The sequence below is a fragment of the Lampetra planeri genome, chromosome 19, assembly GCF_965212315.1.
Source record: "Lampetra planeri chromosome 19, kcLamPlan1.2.h2, whole genome shotgun sequence".
NCBI lineage: Eukaryota > Metazoa > Chordata > Hyperoartia > Petromyzontiformes > Petromyzontidae > Lampetra > Lampetra planeri.
In genome coordinates this window covers 11,609,324-11,635,863 of record NC_136125.1, presented here as the reverse complement: position 1 = coordinate 11,635,863, position 26,540 = coordinate 11,609,324, and the positions used below count along the sequence as shown (strand labels likewise).

The 26,540-nt window shown below is 47.7% G+C and overlaps 1 protein-coding gene across 1 annotated transcript; it reads right to left on the bottom strand.

Annotated features, from left to right (window-relative positions):
• Positions 1-9,981: 9,981 nt before the first annotated feature.
• On the bottom strand, positions 9,982-24,677 carry ALKBH8 (alkB homolog 8, tRNA methyltransferase). The gene is made up of 11 exons (XM_078603010.1): positions 24,458-24,677; positions 22,235-22,475; positions 20,610-20,735; positions 18,606-18,701; positions 18,123-18,227; positions 17,436-17,506; positions 16,870-16,976; positions 14,976-15,124; positions 13,878-14,332; positions 12,078-12,227; positions 9,982-11,483 (listed from the first exon to the last, which is right to left on the bottom strand). Exons 1-11 carry the CDS (start codon positions 24,659-24,661, stop codon positions 10,902-10,904), a joined length of 2,286 nt encoding a protein of 761 aa, XP_078459136.1. The 5' UTR covers positions 24,662-24,677; the 3' UTR covers positions 9,982-10,901.
• Positions 24,678-26,540: the final 1,863 nt, after the last annotated feature.

Sequence of the window (26,540 nt, the reverse complement as noted above, 5' to 3'; positions counted from 1 at the left end):
CGAATTATTGCACCATTGTTTTCATGTAATGCACTGTTTGCGTATGCTGCGCTCTTGCAGTTTTTTTACAAAATGTCTCGAGTTTAGTTCTTGCTGCAGTAATCCAGGTAATTAATCAAATTAAATAAAAACATTATTTCAATAATGAAATGCACGATGATCTTATTGCGTATTATCTATGGCATATGGATCGGAAAGATGAATACGAATGAAGGGGCGGTGACAGACGTTCAGAAGTGCGCAATGAATCACGTGGAGATGCATGCTCGGAATTCAACTGACAAGACAGGGATTAGTGAAGGCGTGCGGGTTAAAGACGTGTTTGACTGTTGAGATAAGCAAGTGGGGCTTGAGCAGGAGACGTCGCGAAGAACCGGTGAGAATAACTGCCGAGGAAGGGAAAGGCGCTCGGGATGATACCCACCATGATGAAATCAGCTCGTGGGGAAGTGCTGAGTGGATGTTTGCCTTGTGGGAAAGGTGAGAAATTGCGCCCACGTGGGGAAGCCTTCATCCAGCAGTGGATGAATCGTGGCTGTTGAGGACTCATCGTGAACACATTATAATTTACAGCCCTTTGTCAATCCACCGCTGCACGGGGGTTGATTAACTCTGCTCGTCCACACTTGTCAGTTCAGACTGGTGAAGGAAGAAAGGGGCAGGATCGCTTCTGATGTGGGGTGAGATCGGGAATCAAACTCAGGGAGGCAGGTTCCGAGTGGTGGTGCCCTAAACAATTGCGCTACCGATCCCTTTCTGAGTTTGTTTGAATATTCAGTTCATTCTATATATGTTAAATCATGGCATGATCACATAGTTCCATGTTGTACAAAGACACAAACGATGGGAAATCTATTCAATAAAAAAATCTATTCAATAAAATCTATTCAACATCTATTCAATATCTATATAATATCTATTCAATAGACAATCGCACCACTTTGCAAAAATGTCCGACAACGTTGCTTCAATTCTCTGCAATGCTTTTTATTTTTTTACTTTCAGAATAGATGCACAGCGTATACACATTTCTGGAAATCACGTGATGTTTTTTGTACCCCCCACCACGTGGGCGTAAGCCAGTACACCATCAAAGGCCATCGCCGAATAATGATGCATGTGTCCCACCGTCAATCCACGAAGCTGCAGTTGTATAACAAATGCCCGAGTGCAAGTGTGTGCCACGGTACTTAACGTGAATACGTTTGACGTTTGGGCCACAGCACGTGCAACACACGTCAACACACGCACACATTTATATGAAAGTCATTCTGTGCGAGCAGAAATGCATTCACATGATGTATTCGCTCATGCCCCTGTGTGCAATTTACAACACGAGGGTGAACATCAGCCATGTTTCAACGTAATATTTCAACAACAGCATGACTTGTGATCATCGGGATTGACATCACTTCAGTTACATGTGAAAAGTTTATTTTAATAAAATCCGGGGGCCACATGTTTCGGAGATCAGAACCCTTGGCTAGCAGCGTTGAGATCCTAGGTTCAAATCCTGGCAGCCACCCATGATTCGACCGAGTCAATGGTTTTCTTCCCAATCATTCAATTTTAACTTTGGGGTTGCCCTTCATTTGGATGAGTCCTATCTCTGCGGATACAAATACGTGTGTGTTTGTGAACAAAAGGCAGATCTGAAACACGGTAGGACCAATTCCTCGGCCGTGGCTGATCATTGTTTTAATGCGGTGGGCTCACGCGAAATTGATTTCTCCAAGACGAATGTACTTTGCAAGCCCACTGGCTATCAACAAAGATTCGTTCATGAAGCCATCCATATATAGAGACACAGGCACAATTTCAACCGAGAAGATGGGTACATACTGAGCAATCATTGGAAGGACGTTATTAACCAGTTTAAGTCATAACTGGCTGTGATGTTTCCATCCCACCATCCGATGTTAGTAGTTATTTTCGACTCTCTGGTTTTACATTAACAGGTTAAATGTCTTTACATCAACATGTTTAATGTCTCACACTAACACAGCCACCGTCGCTCGTGTCCTCGATGTGGCGGCGGCTCTGCGATCTTACATTGACATGCTAATCTCTTACATTCACATGCTAATCTCTCACTATACAATGGCCACCTCCGCGCCTTCGTCGTCGTGGAGGTAGCTCTCAGATCCTTCCATTAACATGCAAATCTATCACATTAACATAACTAGCCCCGCCCACTTCGCTTATGACCCTTGGGCTACACCCATTTCAAACCTTGAAAACAGCCGCTCTTTGTTCTCCTGATGACGATTGCCATGTGTTGCGATCGAAACGTCGTGGTTTTTTGTTCTTTTTGTTATTTTCTTTGAACCTATCTACGTGACTTTACCGAAAGACCCAAGAATATATGTATAATCAGTGTGAATGTCATGGGATGATTTCATGTCAGTGGGCATGGTACAGTGCGACCTTTCCTTGTGTAAAGAATAAAGAGGACCCTTGCATCGCATTTTCAGAAGTCGTTTTGAAAGTGCCACTGCTCTGAATACTCCTCGAAGAGGATTCTTACTGGTAGGAACCTCCTGGTTACACCAGCCCACAGGGGATTATTGTGTCCGTCCGTCCGTCGTGCATCCAAAAATGGGAGGGGTGGGGCTGGGTGGAGAGGGGAGGGTGGGGAGGGGCTGGGTGGGGAGGGGCTGGGTGGGGAGGGTGGGGCTGGGTGGCAGGTGGGAGGGGTGGGGCTGGGTGGGGAGAGGCTGGTCACCCCGTGGTGCCCTTAAACGTTTAACCTACTCACGCCGGCTTGTGCCCGCCCTCACAGTCGGCCATATTTGCGGAATACACCACGCCGCCGTTGACCCTGGCCATTGACCGAGCAACCCAACGTTCCTACCAGCTCCCTCCGCAGGAATGTGTTAATCTCGTGGCTCGATTCTGGTAAGACGGCTGGGATGAAGTACGTGAAGGGGGAAAATAACAAAAGTAAAAACAGATGCTGGCATGTCCCTACGGCATCATTCTCCTGAGTGCTCTCATTCTCAGCGAAACACGAGGTATCTCTGGCTGTGTGCAATGCACAATCACCTCCATCACTGCAGAAACATTTCACATTTGAAAATCATTCCTGTTACGAGACAACAATCATACGCAGTGTCATGGTCAGATTGTTTCAAGGATCCATGTAACCGAGTTAATTGAACCTTGCTCTTGATTAATTGTGACATTTACACTCCCTCCGGCCACGTGACGTAAACATTTCATGACATTTTACATTGAGGGCCTTGTTGCATTTTTGTTTGCAATTACTGTAGGCAGTAAAACATAATGCTTAATTGGGTCGCATGCACTGTGTTAAATATATTGCATTATTTCTGCGGGCAAACCACAATTGCTTCAGCACCATTCCATCAATAATGGACGGCAAACTATTTACTTCCTACAAAATTAACATTTTGACCGTTACAAGTTGAACGGCAGTCCTGATGCACGTGCTTCACTCGCATTCACCAACGTGGGCGCAGCTCGAATGCGTTGCCGAGGGGGCATGCGATGATACACCTCGTCCACGACGAGATGAATTGAGTCGATCTGGGATCACGATTCGAGAGTAGAGTGTGACCACGAAATCCCGAGCTAATCAGGGGTGTTGTGACCCAGAATATATATTTTCTTTCCATAAACAGACCGTACAGCATACTAAACCACATTTACCTAACTTAAAATATGTTATTTATATTGCCTTCTTACTTTGTGAAAATACAAACAACTGCTTATAAAATCACGGCAAGGAAGACCGACGGAGCCACCGAAAATCAGAAGACAATTTTGGAACAGTCCGATGCTGCAGCAGTGTGTGAGTTACTCTACAGCACGCTACTGAACTGCAGGACTGCCTGGCGCATAATGTTTCTGCGCAGCTCACAACAAGGCGACATTGCTCGGGCACGCTGACCAACGTTTCAGCTCGAGGAGTGCGATTTTGTATATTTAGGGGGAGTCCCACAACTCGTTATATCTGCCCGCGTTATTTAAAGCAATATTTAGAAGGTGCGTGCACAATCTGGAGTGGATGTGGAGGTGGGGGCACGCTCACATGAATCAGGAGCAACACCCGTATTCACACAATTTGCAATCCAATTAATTCTCACGCGCAAGATTCGATGCGTGTATAATAAGCGTAAAAAACAATTTATTGCGAATCAATCGTTACCACACCTATTATTACACGCGGAGTTTAGTTTTAACCACACTTTAGCCAAGAATACATTGCCAACCTCCATCACCACCACCACTACCAAAGGTGCGGTTGTGTAGGGATGTTGAACTTCTTTCACGCCGTACGCAGCCGACGGTGCTAATCGGAGGTGCGTGTGGTTGAGCGAACTTGAAACCAGGTAAAGGGCCGCCCTGGTCTATTGCGTTTAGTTTGTTGTCATTATCCACCTGCTGATTAGCACGGTTAGTTACGTACGGTGCGAAAGAAGTTAAACGTACAGGGACTCCTCTACTTACGAACATTCGACTTACGAACTTTCAGAGATACGAACAAACCTATCCGTATGTCCAGTTGCATGTTCGGACAGAAAGTCGTAAGTTCAATCGCCGCGCAATAGATGGCGGTGGTGGCATCTACATCTGCAGAACATGAAGAACCAGTGGCATCGACGCCTATAGGAGATTTCCAACTTTTAAATCCATTCCCCGTGTATATTGTACATGCCGTACAACATGTTTGGAATCGACAGAAGTTGAACTTACGAACAAACCGACTTACGAACAGACCTCTGGAACCTAACCCGTTCGTAAGTCGAGGAGTCCCTGTATCTCCAGAGATACGTACAGCCAACACGACCGGGGAGGCAGCCGCTCGAGGAAGTTGCTGGCCACGCTGCCACCCCACACGTGCACAAGCGCCACCCAGTGGGGGAGGGACGACGACGAGAAGCGCTTTGCCGGTCAGGTCGCCGAGAACACGGCGCTTGCATTACGGTGATGGTGGTGGTGGTGACGGTGATGGTGGTGGTGATTGTGTTGATGGTGGTGGTGATGGTGGTGGTGATGGTGGTGGTGATTGTGTTGATGGTGGTGATGGTGGTGGTGATTGTGTTGATGGTGGTGATGGTGGTGGTGGTGATGATGGTGGTGGTGGTGGTGATGGTGGTGGTGATGGTGGTGATGGTGATGGTGGTGGTGATGGTGGTGGTGATGGTGGTGGTGATGGTGGTGGTGGTGGTGGTGATGGTGGTGGTGATGGTGGTGGTGATGGTGGTGATGGTGGTGGTGGTGGTGGTGGTGGTGGTGGTGGTGATGGTGGTGGTGATGGTGGTGGTGATGGTGGTGGTGATGGTGGTGGTGATGGTGGTGGTGATGGTGGTGGTGATGGTGGTGGTGATGGTGGTGGTGATGGTGGTGGTGATGGTGGTGGTGATGGTGGTGGTGATGGTGGTGGTGATGGTGGTGGTGATGGTGGTGGTGATGGTGGTGGTGATGGTGGTGGTGATGGTGGTGGTGATGGTGGTGGTGATGGTGGTGGTGATGGTGGTGGTGATGGTGGTGGTGGTGATGGTGGTGGTGATGGTGGTGGTGATGGTGGTGGTGATGGTGGTGGTGATGGTGGTGGTGGTGATGGTGGTGGTGATGGTGGTGGTGATGGTGGTGGTGATGGTGGTGGGGGAGCGAGGGAGGGGTGGGCATACGCAGCAACTTTGCACAACTATTTCTAAACAACATCGGAATGTAACTGTAATGGTTTAAATATAGTATTAATGTTCACATGCGCTGTATCATTTTATCATATTTATTTTAAGGGTGCATTTCATGTGCACTGCCCTCGTACAAAGATGGAGGCTTTAACAAGAAACATTTAGACGATTTCCCCCCCAGTATTTTGTCCAACAAGTGTGTCGTTTTACTACTTATTTTACTCCAAGCAAATACATTTTCGGTTTTAACAGGATATGTGTGGGGGAGGTTTTCCTCCAAACAGTAACCACACTCTCCGGAAAAAAATCCATTAAAAAAAACATTGCTTGGACTCTCCACAATGTTTGTTACTTTCAGAATCGATGCATAACATGCATTTCTGAAAAAAAAATAAGTTAAAAAAATAACAGGTTTTTTAAAATTTGCATTCACGTCGTTTACCCTATTATTACACTGTGGGTGTGTGCAAGTCCACATCGCTGACTGCCACCACATAAATTGTTTATGTATCACTGTCAATAAATCATCCGTTGAGTAAAAAATTGTCCCTGAGTAAAATCTGCGGCATGCGCCTTCCTTTAAAATGTAACAAAAAAGCGTTGCCACTCCGGCTACAACACCTGCACACACGTAAGCACGTGCACACGTTTTCCATGCAAGAGCCAATCTGCTCAAAAACCCAGTACAAGTATTCTCCGTGATGCATTCACTCACGCCCGTGTGTGACAATGACAACACTAAAGAGCACAACAGTCATTTATTCAAATTCGTATTTCAACTACAGCACGGCTAAGTAGCACGGTGGTCTGCGTACGGAAAAAGTTCAACGTTCATACGTAGTGCATACATTAAGAGGCGACAGCATTCAAGTTACGTGTGAAAAGTATATTTAAATATAAAACATGTGGGAGCCAGGTGGCTCCGAGCTCTAGAGCACTGAGCTGGCAACGATGACTTATCCTGGGTTTGAATCTTGGCAGCGAACCATGATTAAACTGGGCTCTCCAGTGTAGCGAGTTCATGGGTCTCAGCTCAGTCACCAATGACTGCACACACAAAAAAAACACATCTTAGATTTTGCCCTTGGTTAAATCTCAGCTCTGCGACTGAAAACGTTTTTATCGGTTTCATATCACGGGATAATCTCATAGTAGAGCATGGAGGAAAGTGCGATTCTTCATGTGCTGAGGATTAAAAAAAAGACCGCTTGAAAGATTCTCACAAGTCATTTGAAAATATATCTTGCAAACCATCTTCTGACGCACGGGTTAAACACTCTGCAGGATTTCCAAATGGTTTCATGTCAAGACATTGCACCGATAGAGAAAGTTAAATAAAATGCGGGGGGGGGGGGGGTGGACGCACCAACAGAGTAAAATAGATGCTGGTGTCTACCTGTACTCCCATCCCATCTTAACAAACACGCACGCACTGGTGAATAAGTGAATAATGGCCAAACAGCAACCATGACTCGCGCAGCATGGGAGGCTCTCAAACCAGCAGTGGACTGACGCAGGCTGTAAACCTGCCGGCGTTCCTGCGGTATTCTTACTTAGAGTACTCCCATTCTCATCCAACATCAATTGTCTGCCCGCTTCCAAAGTACTATCACCTGCACTATGAGATCTCTTTTACCAGTGGCAAAATATAATAGGTTTTTACCCTTTTAACTGGTACAAAACTGACACCTTTATTCAAGGCATCATGTTTGCAATGACCACAACACAAGTAGGCAAAAAAGCAAACAAAAAGAAAGAAAGCCGTCTCGGGTGTGGGCCAATCAACTTCAAGGACAGTGCATATTATCATCTTTATCAGAGTTGCTTCTTTTTGTTTGCTTTTTTGACTACTTGTGTTGTGGTCATTGCAAACATGATGCCTTGAATAAAGGTGTCAGTTTTGTACCAGTTAAAAGGGTAAAAACCTACTATTATATTTTGCCACTGGTAAAAGAGATCTCATAGTGTAAATGCTTACCCCGAGCTCTCAATACTCTGATATTGCACTGTGTTTGAGTTGTACGCCTTCTGGTGTCATCTGGCCCTACACCAATGGGGACTAGGCTCTAAAGAAAGCCGTCTCGGGTGTGGGCCAATCAACTTCAAGGACAGTGCATATTATCATCTTTATCAGAGTTGCTTCTTTTTGTTTGCTTTTTTGACTACTTGTGTTGTGGTCATTGCAAACATGATGCCTTGAATAAAGGTGTCAGTTTTGTACCAGTTAAAAGGGTAAAAACCTACTATTACTATCACCTGCACCACTGCGCGCACACACACACACACGACAGATTATACTGGTAGGAACCTCCTGGTTACACCAGCCCACAGGGTGTCCGTCGTGCAGGGAGGGGCTTGGTGGGGAGGGGAGAGTGGGGAGGGGCTGGGTGGGGAGGGTGGGTCTGGGTGGGGAGGGGCTGGGTGGGGAGGGGCTGGGTGGGGAGGGGCTGGGTGGGGAGGGTGGGGCTGGGTGGGAGGTGGGAGGGGTGGGGCTGGGTAGGGAGGGGATGTTCACCCCGTGGTGCCCTTATAAAACTCAACGTTTAACCTACTCATGCCGGCTTGTGCCCGCCCTCACAGCCGGGCATATTTGCGGAATACACCACGCCGCCGTTGACCCTGGCCATTGACCAAGCAACCCAACGTTCCTACCAGCTCCCTCCGCAGGAATGTGTTTAATCAATTCCTCTCACGACTCCATAACCGTACGCAGTATCACAATCACATTGTTTAAAGAATTCAGGTAACAATGAGTGTTTTATTCAGTGGCGTCGTTCATGCCCACTGCATCTCACAATGCTGCACACTGGAGGTTATCGTGAACCAACAATCGCGTGAACCAATATTCCTTCAGCAACGATATGAAATGTGTAGAAAAAAAATGTCTTTACAAAATATATAAAGAATTGCATCCGGTCCACAATATTGAATGACAGCCCTATCGCAAGCCTTTACAATGTATGCACCACAGCGGGCACAGATGGAACACACTGCCTTAGTAAGCAAAAAAAAACTATTAATCTCTTCCTCAACTTGATGAATTGGCTCAATTCGCTGTCAGTTGAAGAACATTATTTTTGGCCAATGTGGTGCATGCAGAACCTATTAGCAGGTGCTGGGCTGCCACGAACCAGCTACACATACGTATGATTTGAAATGCAATCAATTTTACCTTCATCGTGCCAGCAGTGTCTCACGTCAGTCAGAGATGAACGGGACACCCACCCTGCAACTGACAGACGTCTCGGCATGGGAAGGCGCTATGTAAATATATAAAGACCACGGTCAGCAGGCCCACGGGCAAATCTGACAATGCCTGAACCGCCTCCAGACAGGTGTCAGCCGCTGCAAAGCAAACCCTGGGAGGTGGGGCCGTCTCGACCAGGCTCGGAACATGAACTGCGTCTGCGGTGAAGGGCAGACGAAGCCTCCCCGCTCATCCAATCCAGTGTCGTCTGTTAGAGAGGTGCCGTGCCCAGCTGATGATTTAAGCACCACTGCGCGGCACTGTGTGCTCGTAAAAATGGTCGTCATTTATCGAAGCTGGTATGATGGACACGACAAATTAAGTGTCGGACCAAGTAAAAATACGATGGGTTTTTTTTGTGCGGTCGTTGGCGAACAGGCAAAGTCCATCACCTCGCTTTACTTGAGGACTCGGTTTGATCACAGGCGGCTGCCTGGATTCAAACCCAGGATTCTCACCAGCAGAGCACTCTGATCTACGAGCCACCCCTGGAACACGACAAATTCTAGCACGCATAATTTGACGCATGCACGTGCATCATAAGCAAAAGAATACATTTTAATCACACCTATTCGCGTGAAAATGCGCATGTTTAAGCACATGCCATTGGCACGGTTGGCTACGTACGGTGCGAAAGAAATTCAACTTACGCATTCAAGCGCCTGACTGAGAAGCAGCCCCCTGTGGGTGTTTGGCCATGCCTGCCATCTCACGTGCGAAATCGCCACCCAGTGGTGGGGGGGGGGGGAAACGTCTTGCCAATCAGGTCGCAGAACACAATGGCGACATTAACCCCCGCCGCTCTGGTCTTCACGCCCGATAGGCTTTGCTCCTCGACGTAAGATGGAAACGGGAAGTCTTCACAATTCCGGCAAATTTCCTGATGACGCTGGTTGTAATCACCAGCGAAACGTCGTACTCAAATTGTCAATGTTGTGGGTTGGTTTACTCTCCAACGCACCGGTGTGCTCACGTAGTAACTAATTAGCACGTTTAGTTCACGTGACAAACCTTACGAATTGGCCGTGTCGGATGGTCGTGGGTTAATGACACATTTATATTTACGCGATCTAATCCAACAAAAACCTTTATTATGGATATTGGTCGCGAAAGCCCACGTGTTAAACAGAAAACAAACCGTTTGCGTTTTGGGGAGAAATACCAATTCAAAAACATCACAATAATTTAGCATATTGCAATGATAAATTAGTTGTATACACACCATCCCTGTATGTAGATGGATGTTTTTAAATGAAGCACAATTTTAAAATGAAGAAAGTCGTTGCCGACAAAGTGTAAGAAAGTGGTTGTTCTCTTAACCGCCAGGCACTTTGAGCGAGTATTTTAAACCATTCCCCACAAATTTGTGCAATAGCCTCTTTATCACTCCTCTATTGCTACTACGGTGATTACTAAACTATTTTCTATTTTACCAGGTAAGGCCCACTGAGCTAAGTAGCTCTTTTTCAGAAGCAACCTGACCACAAATAATAGCTCAATGAAGCGGCTTATCACGTGGACATGTATAGCAGCCACATACACTTACACGCATCTTTCTAAATGTGGAGGGAAAAACCAGAAGACCCGTAGAAACAGTCCATGTGACCACGGGGAGAACATGCAAACTCCTAATATACAGGCGTCAGGGTTGGGATCGAACCGACGACCTCCTGCATACCAGGTGAGGTAGTTAACATCTCGCCACCGTGGGGCCTGAATGTCCACTTGGTCTACCAGACAATTCGTCTGATCCATACTGTATTCCATCACCACGCTGCAGGCTACAACGCTTCTCTTTTTGCTTTAATCGTCACGCTGCTCCACTTTGGAACTGCCAACGTCTCATTCCCCAAGCTCTTATAACCTTAATCAATTCAAGAAACATAGAACTCTTATCGATTACACCTTCAAGAGTGTTCTTTGTTGCTGGCTGCTTGGTTGCTTAGGGCCCGTGCTCAGTCGTCGCGATTTAAAACCACGTTTTGCACATGTCAGCACTTTTCCACGACCACGCACCAGTTCCCCTGATCGTAGTAGCTCTCCAGCACTCGCGCGCCGTCCAGCCGAGCGCACAGAGCCTCGAGTTCACCCTCGCGGAACACGTGGTAGTATCGGTGGTAAATGGGCGCCTCCTCGCACGCCCGCTCGGGCGGTCCCGGGGTCTCGCCCTGCCGCCTGTGGTGCCAGGGCACGAGCACGTCCTGCGCACGGAAGGGCGTGCGGTTCGTGTGCACGGGCAGGTGGCCGCGAGTCGGCATCCCCGGATCCCTGCGAGGCTCCGGTGGCACAGGAGCGGGCTCCGCGGGCCGGCTGGACTCAGCGACGTCATCGCACGGGGATTTCACGCCGTTTGTGGGAGTGGAACTCGTCCCTTTCTCGTCGTCCGCCGTCTCCCCGACTCCAACCACAGGCTGCGGCCCAGTGCCGCCTCCCACCGTCTCCCCGTGCTTGGGCTTGAGGTACTTGGATCGCGCTTGGCGGTACTGCTGCTCCAGCGCCCACACGTAAACGAGGGCTCTCCCTCCAGGCCGAAGGATTCGCAGAAGCTCCCGCAAGGCTTCAAGTCTTCGCTCCTACAGAGGGGCATGACAACAAAGACGCCCCCCGGTGAGTCCTATAGAGAGCAGAGGCAAGGGATGTCATCGAGCATTTATTAACAGTGGACCCCACACCACACCCTTCATCTCGCCAGTGCCGATGTTTACAAACTGAACCTGGTACTCGTTTAAGCAAGTTAACCCTGGGAAAGCCCATTAACAGCTTCAGATGCCACTTGCTACTTGAGCAGAAAGTGACCAGGAATATTAATTCAGGTAATCAAGGAAACATATAGTGCACTGCGCAAACCACTGGTCCCCGCTCCCCACAATTATGAAGATTACCCAGACTATTGGGGCAAGTCCTGTCGGCACTGCTCCACGCACATCATTAAAAATCAAACGGTAAATATATTAACAGTCCAAGAGAAAACAACAACGTGATTGTATACCAATCACAATAAAACAGGTGTCTATAGCCAGCCACACAGCGGGTGGTTGTTTATTAACAACAACACTAACAGCTACTACCGTTTATAAATGACAAGAGACCCGGCGTCGATCGCCATTCGTATTAGCGGTCTCTTTCCGAGGCGCGCGACGGACAAGCGTCGGCGCTGTGGCGCGCACCTGCGTGGAGAGGTGGTGGATGACGGCGATGGAGAGGCAGGCGTCGCACGCCCCCGTGCGGACGGGCAAGGCGAGGGCGTCGCACACCAGCGCCTGGAAGCCGCGCTGCTCGCAGATCCCCACCAGCCCGGCGCTGCGGTCGCAGCCAAACTGAGCGCGGGCGGTCGGCGACGGACAAAGAGAATGAAGACAAAGATCCCCGGTATGGGGTTAACGGACTGTGGGGGCGAGCGCTGTGAGCGAGCAACTATGAAGGAAAGCACTGGGAACACAAGCACACATACGCATGCACACCGTAGGTGACACTGTAAAAATATGCACTCAAGCACCAAGGAGACAGTATAACATTTAAGCACTCACATGCACACACACGCAGGTGACGGCAACATTAATACGCCCACGCGCAGAATGAAATTAAATACAAAACCCACTCATACAAATTCTAAAATTGATATATTTTTCGTACATTATTTTTCAAGTCCATGCTCCCTGCATTCAACAACCTGTGCTTACCGGTGTGGTGAAGTATGGTTAAAGAACCCTATAATAATAATGACAACTTCTATAGCGCTGTAACATGGCATGGAAATCCATTACAAGGGCACTCATCCAGTAGTTGATTGACAAATGGGCTGGACGTGTAATATTGACACCGCTACACTATCACACAATGACTCAATCTTGGATATAACACAGGGTTCTTGAGTCAACCACTCATGACATAACCATGCCGAACTTTCCAATTGAGCAACGTATAATCCCAATCGGTGCAGGAGTTGAATTACAACCCTACAAGTGGACAGAAACAGAAGCAGATTTACTGAGAACAAATTTGTACGAGCTGGGATAATACATCTGGCAAGGCATGCATGTACATTTCTACAGTTGTGCGATTGTCCTGCATTCAGTGCAAGTTCACCTCCTTTAATCAGCAGTTGTCTACTCCACACGTTGCCAAAAAAATTTCATTGAGCAGACGATAATCCATTGTCAATAAAGCCATTCAGGACTACTCCTTCAAAAACCCCTACAAACCAGCTTCACCTCGACACAATGTAAAGCATCGGTGAAAAAAAGAGAAACTCTGAAACTGAGTGCCACTGGGACATCTCCCAACCTGCTCACCAATCCTTCTGAGGGCACTCAGGTCGTGCACTAAAGCAGGGGTGGGGGACGTTTTCCCGTCTAGTGCTCGACTACCACTTTCAAATACGTTACAGCGGACCACATTACCAGGCATACAGAGGCACTGCCAGTGACAGAAGTACCTGAGCGCGAGCTAAAATTATTAACGCGGTGTTGTTGCCAAATAAAAAATGTTGCCACACCTGAAGTACCCGATTAGTGCCGCTGAGATGCTCGGAGTGAGGGATAAATACCGCTTATGGGCCGTATCGTAGTGGTAGGCTGCACGTGGTTGCGCCCTGCCAACTGAGTGTGGTGTACTCACACTGCTGGGTGGACACAGCAGGGGAGGGGGGATTTAAGAAACTTGCGAATTGTTACAACAATGGGTGATCGAACCAGCGACCTCTGAATTGCGAGTGCAGTGTGATAACCGTTGGAGCACGGCAGCATCCATCCCCCTCTAGTACCCAATCTGTGCATTTAAGATGCTTGAAACGAGGTGTAAATCTAGTCTGTGGGACCGTTCGAAGCGGCAAGCATTGCGTGACCGCGGGCCGTGTGAACCGAAGTCGCGGGGGGCCGTGTCCGGCGAGTGGCTGGCGAGTTCCCCACGCCTGTCCCGGTCACACCACGACAGACTCACCACGTACGATCACGCCACGACAGACTCACCACGTACGATTCCTCGGCGAGGCCCAGGTACTTCCCGTTGCCGCAGCCCACGTCGCAGACGAGCGCGCCGGGCCGCAGGCCGCGCACGAAGGCGGCGACGCGAGGCCAGGGCGAGTGGCGGGTGCTGCTGAAGTGGCCCGCGATCTGCTCGTACACGCGGTGCACGTGCTCCGCCTCCAGCCGCTGCGCCGCGTCTCCCTCCTCCTCATCGTCGTCGTCGTCCTCCGCGTCTACCGAGCGGGCAGGATGCGAAAACGCCGCCGCCTCGACGCGCTCAGTCGCGACCGCTCGCGCCACCTGGTCGGGTCCGCGGCTCTCTTCCGAGGGGCCCGAGTGTGTCGCGCCGGAGGTGGTCATGCCTGTGGTGCTGGCCAGCGGTTCGTTGGTAGGACTGCGCGAGGAGGGAGTTTGCAGGTTCTGTTGTTCAGCTTGGCTGTCACAGACCGAAGGGTAACCTAAGGTCGCGAAGACAAAAATTTCCATATTTACTTTTTTGTCCTGGCAGCAATTTACGCTGAAAAGATCTTGCAGATAAAACTTTGTTCCAATTTACATTTAGGGATAACCAAGTAACAGTGAAACGATGCACGAGATTCATCAAATGATATCGAGTCTTAGGCTCATGACACATGAATCCAATTGCAAATGCAAGAATTAATTCCTTTTAAGTCATATATATTGTACTTGTACATACTGGGTATATATTATACCAGCAGCCACTGCTGGCCACTTAATTCAACATATAGAAAATATATATATTCTTGAATAGAATCACAACGCAGAATGTGCATGCCTCCCAACAAGTTCCACCATTCAAGGAGCATGTAAAAACATTTAATGTATTTAGACAGCAGCCTCTGTCCTTTCAGTTTGACTCTATGATACGATCAATGAAAGAGGGATATACGCAGTGCTTCATTTCTGTCTGGTCCATGCTGGTCTGCGACCAGGAAACATATGTCCACGCCCGGCACACCACCTCTGGCATACCTCCCACACGACGGCTATGGGTACCAATTGCGTGCCCACACCAGTCTAGCGGCGACCTGGAAAAAAACATCCAGTTGGAGATGAATGCCTAAATGTGAGGAAGCTCACGGCAGCGGCACGGCTCCCTCCGGACGGTGCGGAACGTGAAAGACGTCCGCACCCCACGCTGGGCCAGCGTGGGCCCCTGCGGCCCCTCCGCGCCATCCCCGGGCGGCGGCGGCGGCGCCGGCACCACGTCGAACTTGCGGGGCGTGATGCTGCGAAAGGTAAAGGCGGCGGGGATGTCACGGGCGGAGGCGCGTCGCGCGTGCCGGAAGCCACGCACGCCGAGTGGCGCCGTCTCTCTCTCCCCACCCCTCCCTGCCAAGTTGCAGCGCGTCTGCCAAATGATGCGCGTCGATATGCTGCTGTCCGGCATATTCACGGGAGGTTTTGGGTTACCCGAATTTTTTTTTGAAGTTAAAATAGCTGCAAGCATTTGCTTACGTATTCCAGAATTGCTTTAAATTTACTTTTTAATAAATATCTTTTTTACGTATGAAAAAAACAGAGAAATAAGATTTACAAGCAAGAAACGTGCTAAACTTGGTCCTGAGGGAAAAACAAACGGTTTTATGAAGACAGCAGATATGTTTGGGCAGCCCATCCCTGAATACAAGTTCAGTATTTTGAGGACTGAGTGTTCATTATCTCTACATGTGTAAAAATTAATCGTATAGTACATTTTTACACTCATGATACGTGTATTGAACCATACGTGTAAGAAACTATTCGGATTTCTTCATCTAGTACGTAATATATTTGTGACCTCTGCCGCTGACTACCGCAAAGTAAAAAAATAATAGATTCTTCAATCAAAACATGGGAACGAATCGTGAACATCGAATTGTAAAGCAGTTCAAGATTTAATGGTCTCCTAGGCATAGCAACTTTATAAATCAAGTCTCACCCTCTTTGGTCTTGATTAGCATCTGCGGATTGTAACGACTAGCACAAACTGATGGAGTGGCTTTGCTGTCAAAGAAGCATGTTTAGCTATTGAGGCAGGAATTCCCTTTTGGGAAGCTTTATAATTCAACAAGCAAACCCAGCTTTAGGTCGATGGTTCACTTTGTCTAAGCTTTGCAAGCATCTTCTCTTGAGAGTGAAATATAACTTTTTGAGTCAGTATGTAATGGTGCATCGATTCAAATCGATCTCCGTGTTCATGTTCGGAAAATCACGCGAGCGAAAATCTATGATTGATGGAAATTTCTGTGCAAATGATAAGTTCGTTACATTTAGGCTAATGGAGCAAACACAATTGTATAAAGGAGGCACAAAAGAAGTAAAAACTATTATATGATACCTTCAAACAAGATTCCACTCATGTCCTCAAATTCATAACATCGTCGATGGAGCAAGGGTGAGTGAATCGTGACAGTTTTGTGTGCTGCAGATTGACCGGGACATCCAGAGGTTGTGGGTTCGATCCCGACTCTGACGCCTGTATATTTGGAGTTTGCATGTTCTCCCCGTGGTCACGTTAATTTTTTTCTCCGGGTCCACCAGTTTTTTCCTCCACATTTAGTAACATGCATTTACATTATTGTGCTGCTATAAATTTCCACCTGATAAACCACTTTGATAAGCCACAGGTGATAAGCCACTCTTAAAATTAGCTAATACCTCAGTGGGCTATACCTGGTCAGATAAAAATGGTTCAGTTTTATTTATATATTTTTTCTATACTTTGCACTCCTATCGTGTTTATGTATTGTTTGTTGTTGAAACGTTCTAACTGGAGATCTGTGAAAAATAACTTTATAGCTCATAGGATTCCTCCAGTATAAATATTCTGATTCTGATGCTCCGCTACTGCAGAGCAGCCTTAACAAGAGAATCCATCGCTTCCTGAAGCTGCGGCCTGTGCTGAGTGGGCAGTGCCACGGCCAGGCGGGCGACACGCGACCCAGGGTTCGACTGCGAGCGGGCGTCGACTCGGTAGCGCGGACGGTGGTACCCGTGGCTCCAGAGGTAGCGCGATTCACCCGCCATCACCAGCAGGCTGCGGCGAGGGAGCAGCACAGACGCGTGGCTGCCATCGGGGTGCCGGAACTCCATCACCGTCTGCGGCGCGGTCACAGGTTACCGGGGAACAACACGGCGGTCTTTCGTCACGAGTCACAACGGCGGCATAGCACGACGTGAGAGTTTCTTCCAATGGATTGTTGGATATTGCATCAGAATAGATGCGGTGCGGTGATTCATATACTGCACTGTGAACCCGACCACCTGAGTTTGATTCTCGACCACAGATCACATCGGTGGCGAGTGATATCCAAACCAGTGATGGGCCCAACCCCACATTCACCATCCCACGCTGTCCAGCACGGTGCGGTTTCATCAAACAGCCCTCCCATAACTGATATGGTGAGAGAAGGCTTTAATCCATTTGATGACGGGCTGTAAAATATAATGATTGTTAGTTCTTTTATTTTTAAATGATTGAATGCCTGTGATGCTAATTCCCTGAAAATATAATGATGTACTCTAGTCGAGTGGCGTTTGATTTGTGTCAAGTCTTACCGAGGCTCCCAGGCTCAGAGACATGATGCCATCCTCAAAGGCAGAATGTGTGTCAATGTGCGGGGGGATCCCTGCATGGGGTGAACAAAACAACGCAAACATTTAAGCGAAGCATTTAAATTGAGTGTGCTTTACCACACCAAATATTGAGACGTAAATATTGACATGAGTAGTCACCACTGCCTGCTCTGTGTTGTGTTTGTGTCTGTAACCATCATCGCTTTTATGTATTGTTCCTCTGTGGCATTGCTCGTGCCATATTTAAAGTTAATGTGGTGTAGATGTAGATGTACAATGTTTAGAAATGCAATTTGCATGCATGACGCTACATAAAATAATAATTATTACCGTCAAAAATTATTTTAATTCAAAATGTATATTATAAACTTTCCACTGATAACAGGGCAGTTGAATAAATGCATGTATGGTAGCAATCTTACTATCAGTGGGGCGAAGCGGTGGCACCGCGATTAGCGCACTGCGCTATGAACCTGGAAACCTGGGATCATATCGCGAGCAACACCTCCCCATCACCCACCTCCCCTTCACCAACCCATTGCAACTCGCCTGAAGTGTATTTCAAATGATCTCCATGTCCGAAGTTACATGCGGGAATCCTTCATCCAGGACTGGTTATTAATTTTAAGATTGAATTACGATGGGTAGTGTTAATAGTGAGACACAAACCTTGACCGGGCTGGTACTGGTTTACTGTCAGCTGATTGGGCCGATGCTGAATGTAACCGGCTGATAGGCACTTGTCAGTAAGTTCATCACACATAGTTGGAACACCTGGGGACAAAGAACGAACATACTTCAGCATCATCATTAAATAGACTGCCATTTGGCTGAAAAGCATATTAGACAGCAAAGCTCTAGGGAAGGTGGTGAGGGTAGGCAGCAGACTGTCACTTAGACAAAAATAGCATTTGACAATGTGAGTTAGGCAACGGTTTCAACACCAACACTTTTGACACGTTTGTAAACACTAGTCTAAAATGGCACACATGAATCTACAATGACGAAAGACTCCAACAGGTTAAATATTTACGCTCTATCTTAACAACAACCTGCGACACACAACAAGCAGGTCATTTCAGGTCGTTTCACGAATCTGTCTGTAAATTATGAGCTGGTTAATTTCCCCCCCGAAATTAACAGGATCCTCACCTCTATCCAGTGGCTTATCCTTGTCCACATTGTTGTTATCGTAGCGGAATTCATATCCAAAGTGCTGGACGCACCTATGCTTAAGAGACTGCTGGGCTGAAAAACCACACAAAGACAAAAGAAAAACAAATGTTAAAACATTTAGAGAATAAATTCAGTGTCGCACCGGATTCACATACGCTACTTTTGTAACAACTAAGCAAAAATTAAATGGCCCATTTTGTATGTATGTTTAACTTATTTCGCACCATACGTAGCCAACCGTGCTAATCGGAGGTGCAGGGATGAGCAATAAACTAAACGCAAAAAGCAGTTGTAAAAAAATTAGTTTTCAGTCAAGATTTAAAAGTGCATAGCTCCAGTGGCTTCCCAATATCTGAAAGCACGCGATGCAGCTTCGTTCGATGGCTAGCCAAAAGCCGCTGCGTGGCTATGGCATCCTCACGCCATGATCGTTGTTTGACCGTACTTTTGTGACGTGGCGCGCGGCAACTACTGAAAGGGAGGTTAGGTTTTAATTCATGCTGACACTGGGATGACTGCAATGATTGAGCATTATCTCGTGCTTGGAACAACTATTGATTAGATGCATGCGCAGTGTTCAGTTCGGTGTGACTGAGCTGTCCTAGGCTTAACTTGCATGTGTGGGGAAGTGGATTATCACTCAGTGAGAAGCAGAACTACCACTTTGATCATGATTAGTGGGCCGAGCACTTGTGGCGGGAATAATAACTCAATCCCCAGCAGGTCATTATAATTGCTTTCTCGCCATTGGTCAATTTGGCATGCTTTTCAAATCAAGCAGCTGCTTGTTAAAATCGTGGGCAAAGTTTTAATTTGGAGCAATTAGTTAGGTGGGGTGGAGCGTCTCTCCCATTGGCAAGGGGCTGGGTATAAAAGATGAGCTCTGAGCAGAGGACCTGGGGACATCAGCAAATTTGGAATGGAGGCATACAGTGTTACCACTTGGTGGCACTGCAGTAGTGGGGGCTGAAGGTGAGCAGAGTTGACTCAACAGGCCACTGGGAAGTGCCCAGCTTTATCCTGTGAGTAGAATCCTATACTGTGGTTCAATAGTGCAGTTTAACATGCTGTACATCGAGATCCTTGGAGTAATCGTTTCCTGTGGTTTACTGGCTGTCAAGACTGCAGTACGGTCAAGGGTAACGCAGGATCGGGGTTAGGAAAAATTGCCCTAGTACTGCCCTGTGGCAACGAGGAATTCCTGCAACTGAACTCGAAATAGAACCTGTCTGCTTGTGGGGTGAAGCATTGGTGTGCTCTACGACTGGATGGTGTCGTGTTTTTGTTTCTGGCATGCAGTGGATTCTGAGTGGGGGTGGGATGCCATCTGGTGGACTGGCTGTGGTGCGTGAGGCCCTTGTGACCAGTGGCAACCCTTCTGTTGGGGGGGGTTCTGGTTGGAGAGAAGTGATCACGAGGGCTCCACACTGGTCAACCCACAAGTCAAACCAAGCGTGGGGTGAAATGTCGTGTGGTGTGCGAGTGTGTAAAACCCTAGTTTATGTTTAATTGCTTTAGCTAAGAGGGGACTTTCCCATATCTGGGAGACTCTCCCAAACGGCCCTGGTGTCTAGCGGTGGCGGATGCAACCTTTGTTTTGAAGTGTGGGTTCAGAAATACACTAGGGCATAGGTGCAAGTAGGCTCAGGTGTAATTTCTCGTGAGTAGTTTGGCTTAAGTCTCTTGTGCTCGCTGGAAAACTTTCCTACCTGTTAAACTCTGATTGGCCTGCCTACAAAATAGACCCATACAATGTGCAATTTACAGGTGGAAAGCTAGCATTGCGATTCCATCCATGCATGCACATGTCACAGAGTTGGGTCACAAATGATGCCGGCTATGAATCTGTGCCGCAACTTCACCATGCTGGCTGGTGCCAGTTGAGGTATCGCATGCCATGGTTGGCTGTGAGTAGGAACTAAAGTTGATAATTGCTGTGCAACTGCTCCAACCCACACGTACAGACCTCGAGTCACAAACCTGTTGGCTGCTGTTTGCCCCAGTCGAGGCAGCTCAGCAGCTGGTCCTCGTACTCGGATGAAACGCAGTCTGGGATGAGCTTCAGGCCTGGTGGCAGGGCCTCTGTGCAGCTTTCCTGACGCGGAACTGAGGGAAGATAAAAATGCTCTTTAATGGTGTATCTAATTCATCGCACTTGAGCAAAAATGAAACCATATCCAAGTCGTTTGGAGAGTAGGTGAGATGGAGTTGAAGGATAAAGACTAGAGGATGAGCTCCAAGTGCCATGATAGAAACGACACCAAACATTAGAGGGTGCCACAATGTCGATGGATAAGAACAACCTTGTCCCAGGGCAGCGTGTGAGGAAGCCATAACATTTCTGAGTTGTGCTAAAGTGCAAACGCTAACATTCACAACTGAACTTTTAGCTTGAATAAAATCATTTATCTTTATGTAACACAAGCTTTTTCAAATGTCTGCATTTGTCAACAATCAATCCTCTGTAGGATGACCTCCCCCAAGCCAATATCTTTGTCCTGCATTGTAATAATCCACCTGCATACAAGCTGATTTGATGGCTCCAGATCCTCTGTGGGTATCTTCTCTGAAATGTTCTGTTTCTTGGCTGCCAATATATTTATTTTACTGAATATCTGCAATAGGTGTTTATCTGTCTAACTAACAGCCAATTTTATCCAGTTGCTTTTGCTCTTTTGCAATAACTTTGCAACCCATGTGCACCAAACGATTACCCTATGCCTCAATGCCCATTCCATGGTCATTAGGGTTACCGTTTAGACTCCATAAAATTGGTGTGAGTATGAAGTAAACATGAGTTATGGTTTGGACCCTGTGGTGGGGCTAGGGTTGTATATTATGACTGGATGAGAACACATGTTCAATACCTAATCTTGATTTTTTTAAAGAAAAAATATGGGCTTAGGGAGGACGTGTTATTCGAATGGATGATTGACAGTGGTAAAGGATAGTGGCAGCGACGGCAGAATGTGCTTGAGAGGACCACCATGGAGATTAAGCAGTGACCTTGGTGCATGGTGGAATATTTCACCGTGGTGGTGAGATATTAACTCCCTTGCCTGGTATTCATGAGGTCATGGGTTCGATCCCGACCCTGGTGGCCTATTTGGAGTTTGCATGTTCTCCCCATGGTCGCGTGAAATTTTCTCCAGATCCTTTGGGTTTCCCCTCCATATTTATAAGCATGCGTCCTGGCAACTGCTATAAATTCCCACGTGACAAGCCACTTCGTTGGGCTAGGTCGCTTCTGAAAAAATTATTAATAGCTCGGTGGGCATTAACTGGTTAAAAAAACCCCCTTTAATTTAAATGGTTAGATGGCGATGTTTTAAGTCTTCCATTCAGCTGCGGACTGATCATGGTGGATGACGATGCTGAATGCTGGGAAACGACCCCATATCTGTCAACCCCTTATCAGTGCCTAGCTTATTACAGGCCAACTCAGACCTTATTGGTCACCCCGTGCCCCTCATGAATCTCAACGTTCATCCTACAAAGTCCCGTACTGAAACGGCTGTACGCCGTATGGACCTGAGAACTCAAATTTCCCCCGTGCAAGAATACGGGGGGTTAAACCGTACGGGTCGACGGCTATGCAAGCCCACCTCTCTCCACGTAGCACAGGTGGAGCGTGACGGGGGTGGTCGCGACGGCCGACGGGACCGAGCAGCCGTCGAGCTTGCGCCGTGCGCCCTGCGCCTCGTGCACGCGGGAGAAGGAGGCGAAGGCGTATGGCCGCCCCCGCGGCGTCTCCAGCGCCTCCAGGTGCCCCTGCGCGCCCATCAGCTCCAGCAGCGTCGCGCGGGCCACGCCGTTCCCCAGGCCCCCGTTCGCGATCAACAGGTGCTGCCACCCGGTGTGTGTGGAAGAGCGCCGCACAGATGACAATCGTCACATTTGGGGCCGGCCATAAATGACGTCACGCGATTTTGGACGACTTTTGACCCCCTCTTGTCACACGGCGTCACAAAGTCAGACCCCCCCTCATATATGACGTCACAAAACCATATTTCCATTTTGAAAATAAAAAATGCTTTAAATCGCTTTAAACTATTGTCATTGTAGTGCGTATTTAATGTGGCGCTGCACTCTGATGTTGTAGGAGTGTTATAACAATTCTATATTTAAAGTTGCGCATTTTGATGTGACGTCACATTTCTCACCCCCCCCCCCGTCACAAAAATCTGACTCCACCCCCCCCAGGTGCGTGACGTCATTTATGGACGGCCCCTTTGCATGTTTGTATAACGTGCCTCCCTTAGCACTACCTTCCCCCCCGCCCCCCCCCCGAGGGTGCCCTTCGGCAGGGGGGACACCCCGTGGCAGATGTCCCCCCGTGTGGCACAAGGTGAAAGCAGAACCCAGCCTGCGTGTGGGGAGAGGGGGGGTCACGGTGCAACGTGGCTCTGCCGATGAAGTTTGAGAAATCGAACAAATTTCGGCCGGGACTGCGGCACGCATGGCCCCACTCCGTGTCGAATCGTGTCACATCGTGTCACAAGGTGCTTATTGTAAATATGGAGTGGACGGTAGGCTCGAACGGGGAGCTGCTACGACCTTGAAATTATGTGCGATGTTCTGCGCATGATGTTTTGGGGGTGGGCATGGAAACAAATGGATAACATTAAAATCGCAATCCAAAGGTCAAGTAGTAACATTAAAAGTTAATATTCTATGGTTCTTTTGGTAAAGTCACGTAGATCTAAATAATAACAATAAAATAGTAAAAATGAAAATAAGGTGAATACAAATATCACGTTTCGATCGCAACACAAGCAGTCGTCATCAGAAACAGGTGATCATGCCGACCATTTGTGTTGCGATCGAAACGTCATTTTTATTCCCATTGGAACCTCATTTGCCAGTAGCAAAATATGATAATTGGTTTTTTACCCTTTTATCTGGCAACAAAACGGACACCTTTTTTTGTTTGCATTCCGACTGCAGGTATTGTGGTCAATGCAAACATGACTCCTTATAAAAAAAAAAGGTGTCAGTTTTGTTGCCAGATAGAAGGGTAAAAAAACAATTGTCATTTTTATTATTTTATTCATTGTTATTTTTTTCTAGCTACGTGACTTTACCGAAAGAACCATAGAATATGAATTCCTGCAGTCACGAAAGTTTTAAGTCAAAATTTAACATTACAAGTTGTAAATTGGTTCAATTTGGTCATGTAAATGACCCTGATTCGACTGGGGTTATCCCACCGCTGAATTAATCCACGACTTCCAAGCCACACAATGCATGCACAACGCATTCAACTTAGTTTTGACACCCAGTGTCTCATCAGTCGCATTTCGCGTTGATCCGGGCCAAATCCTATTGGCACTCCTAGATGGAGGGTCGTCCCCCTCTCTCTTCGAGATGTGTGGCTTCCACGTGGTCACCGACACGGCCGCCTCGTTCGGGAGCAGAGGTCGCAAACGGGTTTTGATTCCTTACCCGTACCCGGCCGCACCAGGGTCGCAAATGGGTAACCCGTACCCTGCCGGGTACGGGTACCCGTTCCCTACCCGTACCCTACCCGAAATGAGTGACAAACGGCTACTCACCAGTGACTCACGGCCTACCCGTACCCGGCCGCACCAGGGTCGCAAACGGCTACCCGTACCCGGCCGGGTACGGTACGGGTATCGGGTAGGGTACGGGTATCGGGTACCAGGTTGCGACCTCTGTTCGGGAGCCTCCCTGGAAGCCCGCCGCGTGTGTCCCCCCCAGAGTTTCTATTTCCCTCGTCCAGGAGTTTCTATCGTTGTGTAGCGTAACGACAACACGACGTGCAAGTAATGAGAAGCTAGCTAGCTCCCGAGTCTGTCTCGTCAGACCTGGGTGGGGTGGTCTACGGTCTGAACGCCGTCCAGCCTCAGCAGCGTGAGGCGAGCCTTGCGCAGCCTCCTCTGCCCCTTCCTGTCGGCCTTCGTCTCGCGGACCTTCCTCCCCCCTCGTCCCTCGTGCCCTGCCCCCTCTGCGTCCCCCCGGGGACTCGGAGGAGGCGCCGCCGCCGCTGCTGTCACCGCGGCCGCCTCCATCGCAAGCACCGTTCCACGTGGGCTTGATGATAGCTCTGTGGGAGGATCGATTCGTGTTTTACCGCAGGAATCGATTCCAACGAACCTCGCCCTGACCCCAACGATCGTTGCGAGAGTCGATCCGCGAGTCGGAATCGATTTGTCGAGTCCGCTTACCGTGTTGAGAGGTATGGCGAGTTGAGTCGATTCTAATTTAAGTTGGTCGCACGATAGGAATCGTAATCGTGCACGAGTCCAATGTGCAGGGCACGAGGGGTGAAGTGTGGAACTGCAGCCCCGCGTTGACCAGCGTGGTGAAGTATGGTCGAACCAACAACCACGACCAATTGCTTCTAGATTTGAATCTTTCGTGACTGCAAGGATTCATACCCTTAGGTTTTTCGGTATAGTCACGTAGGTAAAAAATAATAAATAATAGAAATAATAATAGAAAAAAAAGATTTATTATTTTATTTCTATTGTTATTTGTATTATTTATTATTTTGTAGAAATAATAGAAGTAAAATAATAAATGATTTATTATTTTATTTCTATTATTATTTTGATTATTTATTATTTTGTATTTTTTACCTACGTGACTTTACCGAAAAACCTAAGAGTACGACCAATTGCTGACAAATTTCCCTCTCACAGCTTCACGCTGATCAGGGGGCCGATGGTGATGGCCGACGCCAGGGTAGCTTTATTTTGGTGATTCGAAAACACGGTTAATCTAAATTGTCTTCATGGTTGTTATTGTTGACTTGCACCACATTGGGATTTTTGCACGCAGCGTTTTAATAAGTTTTTAAAAAATATTTGCTGGTTTATTCCAGGATGTTTCTGTTACGCGTCGTCGCTTTAAGATGTTCTGTGTTCATATTTTGTTTGTTGCGGTTGCACCCGACTTAAGAGCCGCATGGCTCACGGAGACCAAACGACACATTTGTCCAAGAACTCTACATTACAAGGATTTGTAAAACATTGTTATTTACAATTGTATACGAAGCCTTAATTCTGGTGAACGCAGGCTTGTTAAAAAAATCATTCAGTAGAGTTGTAGTATTTATCGCGTTGATCTATAAGTGCTAAAAATGGATAGAGGCAGTCCATAAATGACGTCACGCACCTAGGGGGGGGGGGTCATATATTTGTGACGATGGGGGGTTTAGAAATGTGACGTCACATCAAAATGCGCAACTTTAAATAAATATAGATAACACGTTCTACTTAATTAGACTTTTTTTATAAATGTTTTTTCCTACAACATCAGAGTGCAGCGCCACATTAAATACGCACTACAATGGCAATAGTAAAACGATTTGAAGCATGTTTTTTTATTTCTTTGGCGGGGGGGCAGAGCTTTGACGTCATATTTGAGGGGGGGTTTGACTTTTTGTGACGCGGTGTGACGAAGGGGGGGGGGGGTAAATCGTCCAAAATCGCGTGACGTCATTTATGGGCGGCCCCAAATGTGCGTTCACGTGGATATATATGCGTGCAGCCGTTGATTATAGCGTCATTTTCATTGTAAAAGACGTGGCGTGAGGTTGCCTCGGGGTGCGTCTCTGGTGCGATGATGGCTTGCTGCACCACGCCGTCCTTGGCCCTCTCCAGTCTCGATGTTTTACAAATCGTACCAGGCACTCATTTAAGACCAAGTCGACCAATGAGCGTTTGGAATTTGGGAGTAAACCAAAGTGCCGCGATAAAAAAAAACATCAGAAAGTTCGCGAACGAGAGGGAGGCATCCGGTCTATCAAGCTCGCGTTGGCGAAGAAACCAGACGAGCCGCGCCAGGCATTGGCCCAGCCTCCCTGCGGGAGATGCTTGCTACGTGGAGTAAAAAAAAAATCTCAATTGTATAATTCGCGGGAGAATATTTCAAGTTCGCCAAATT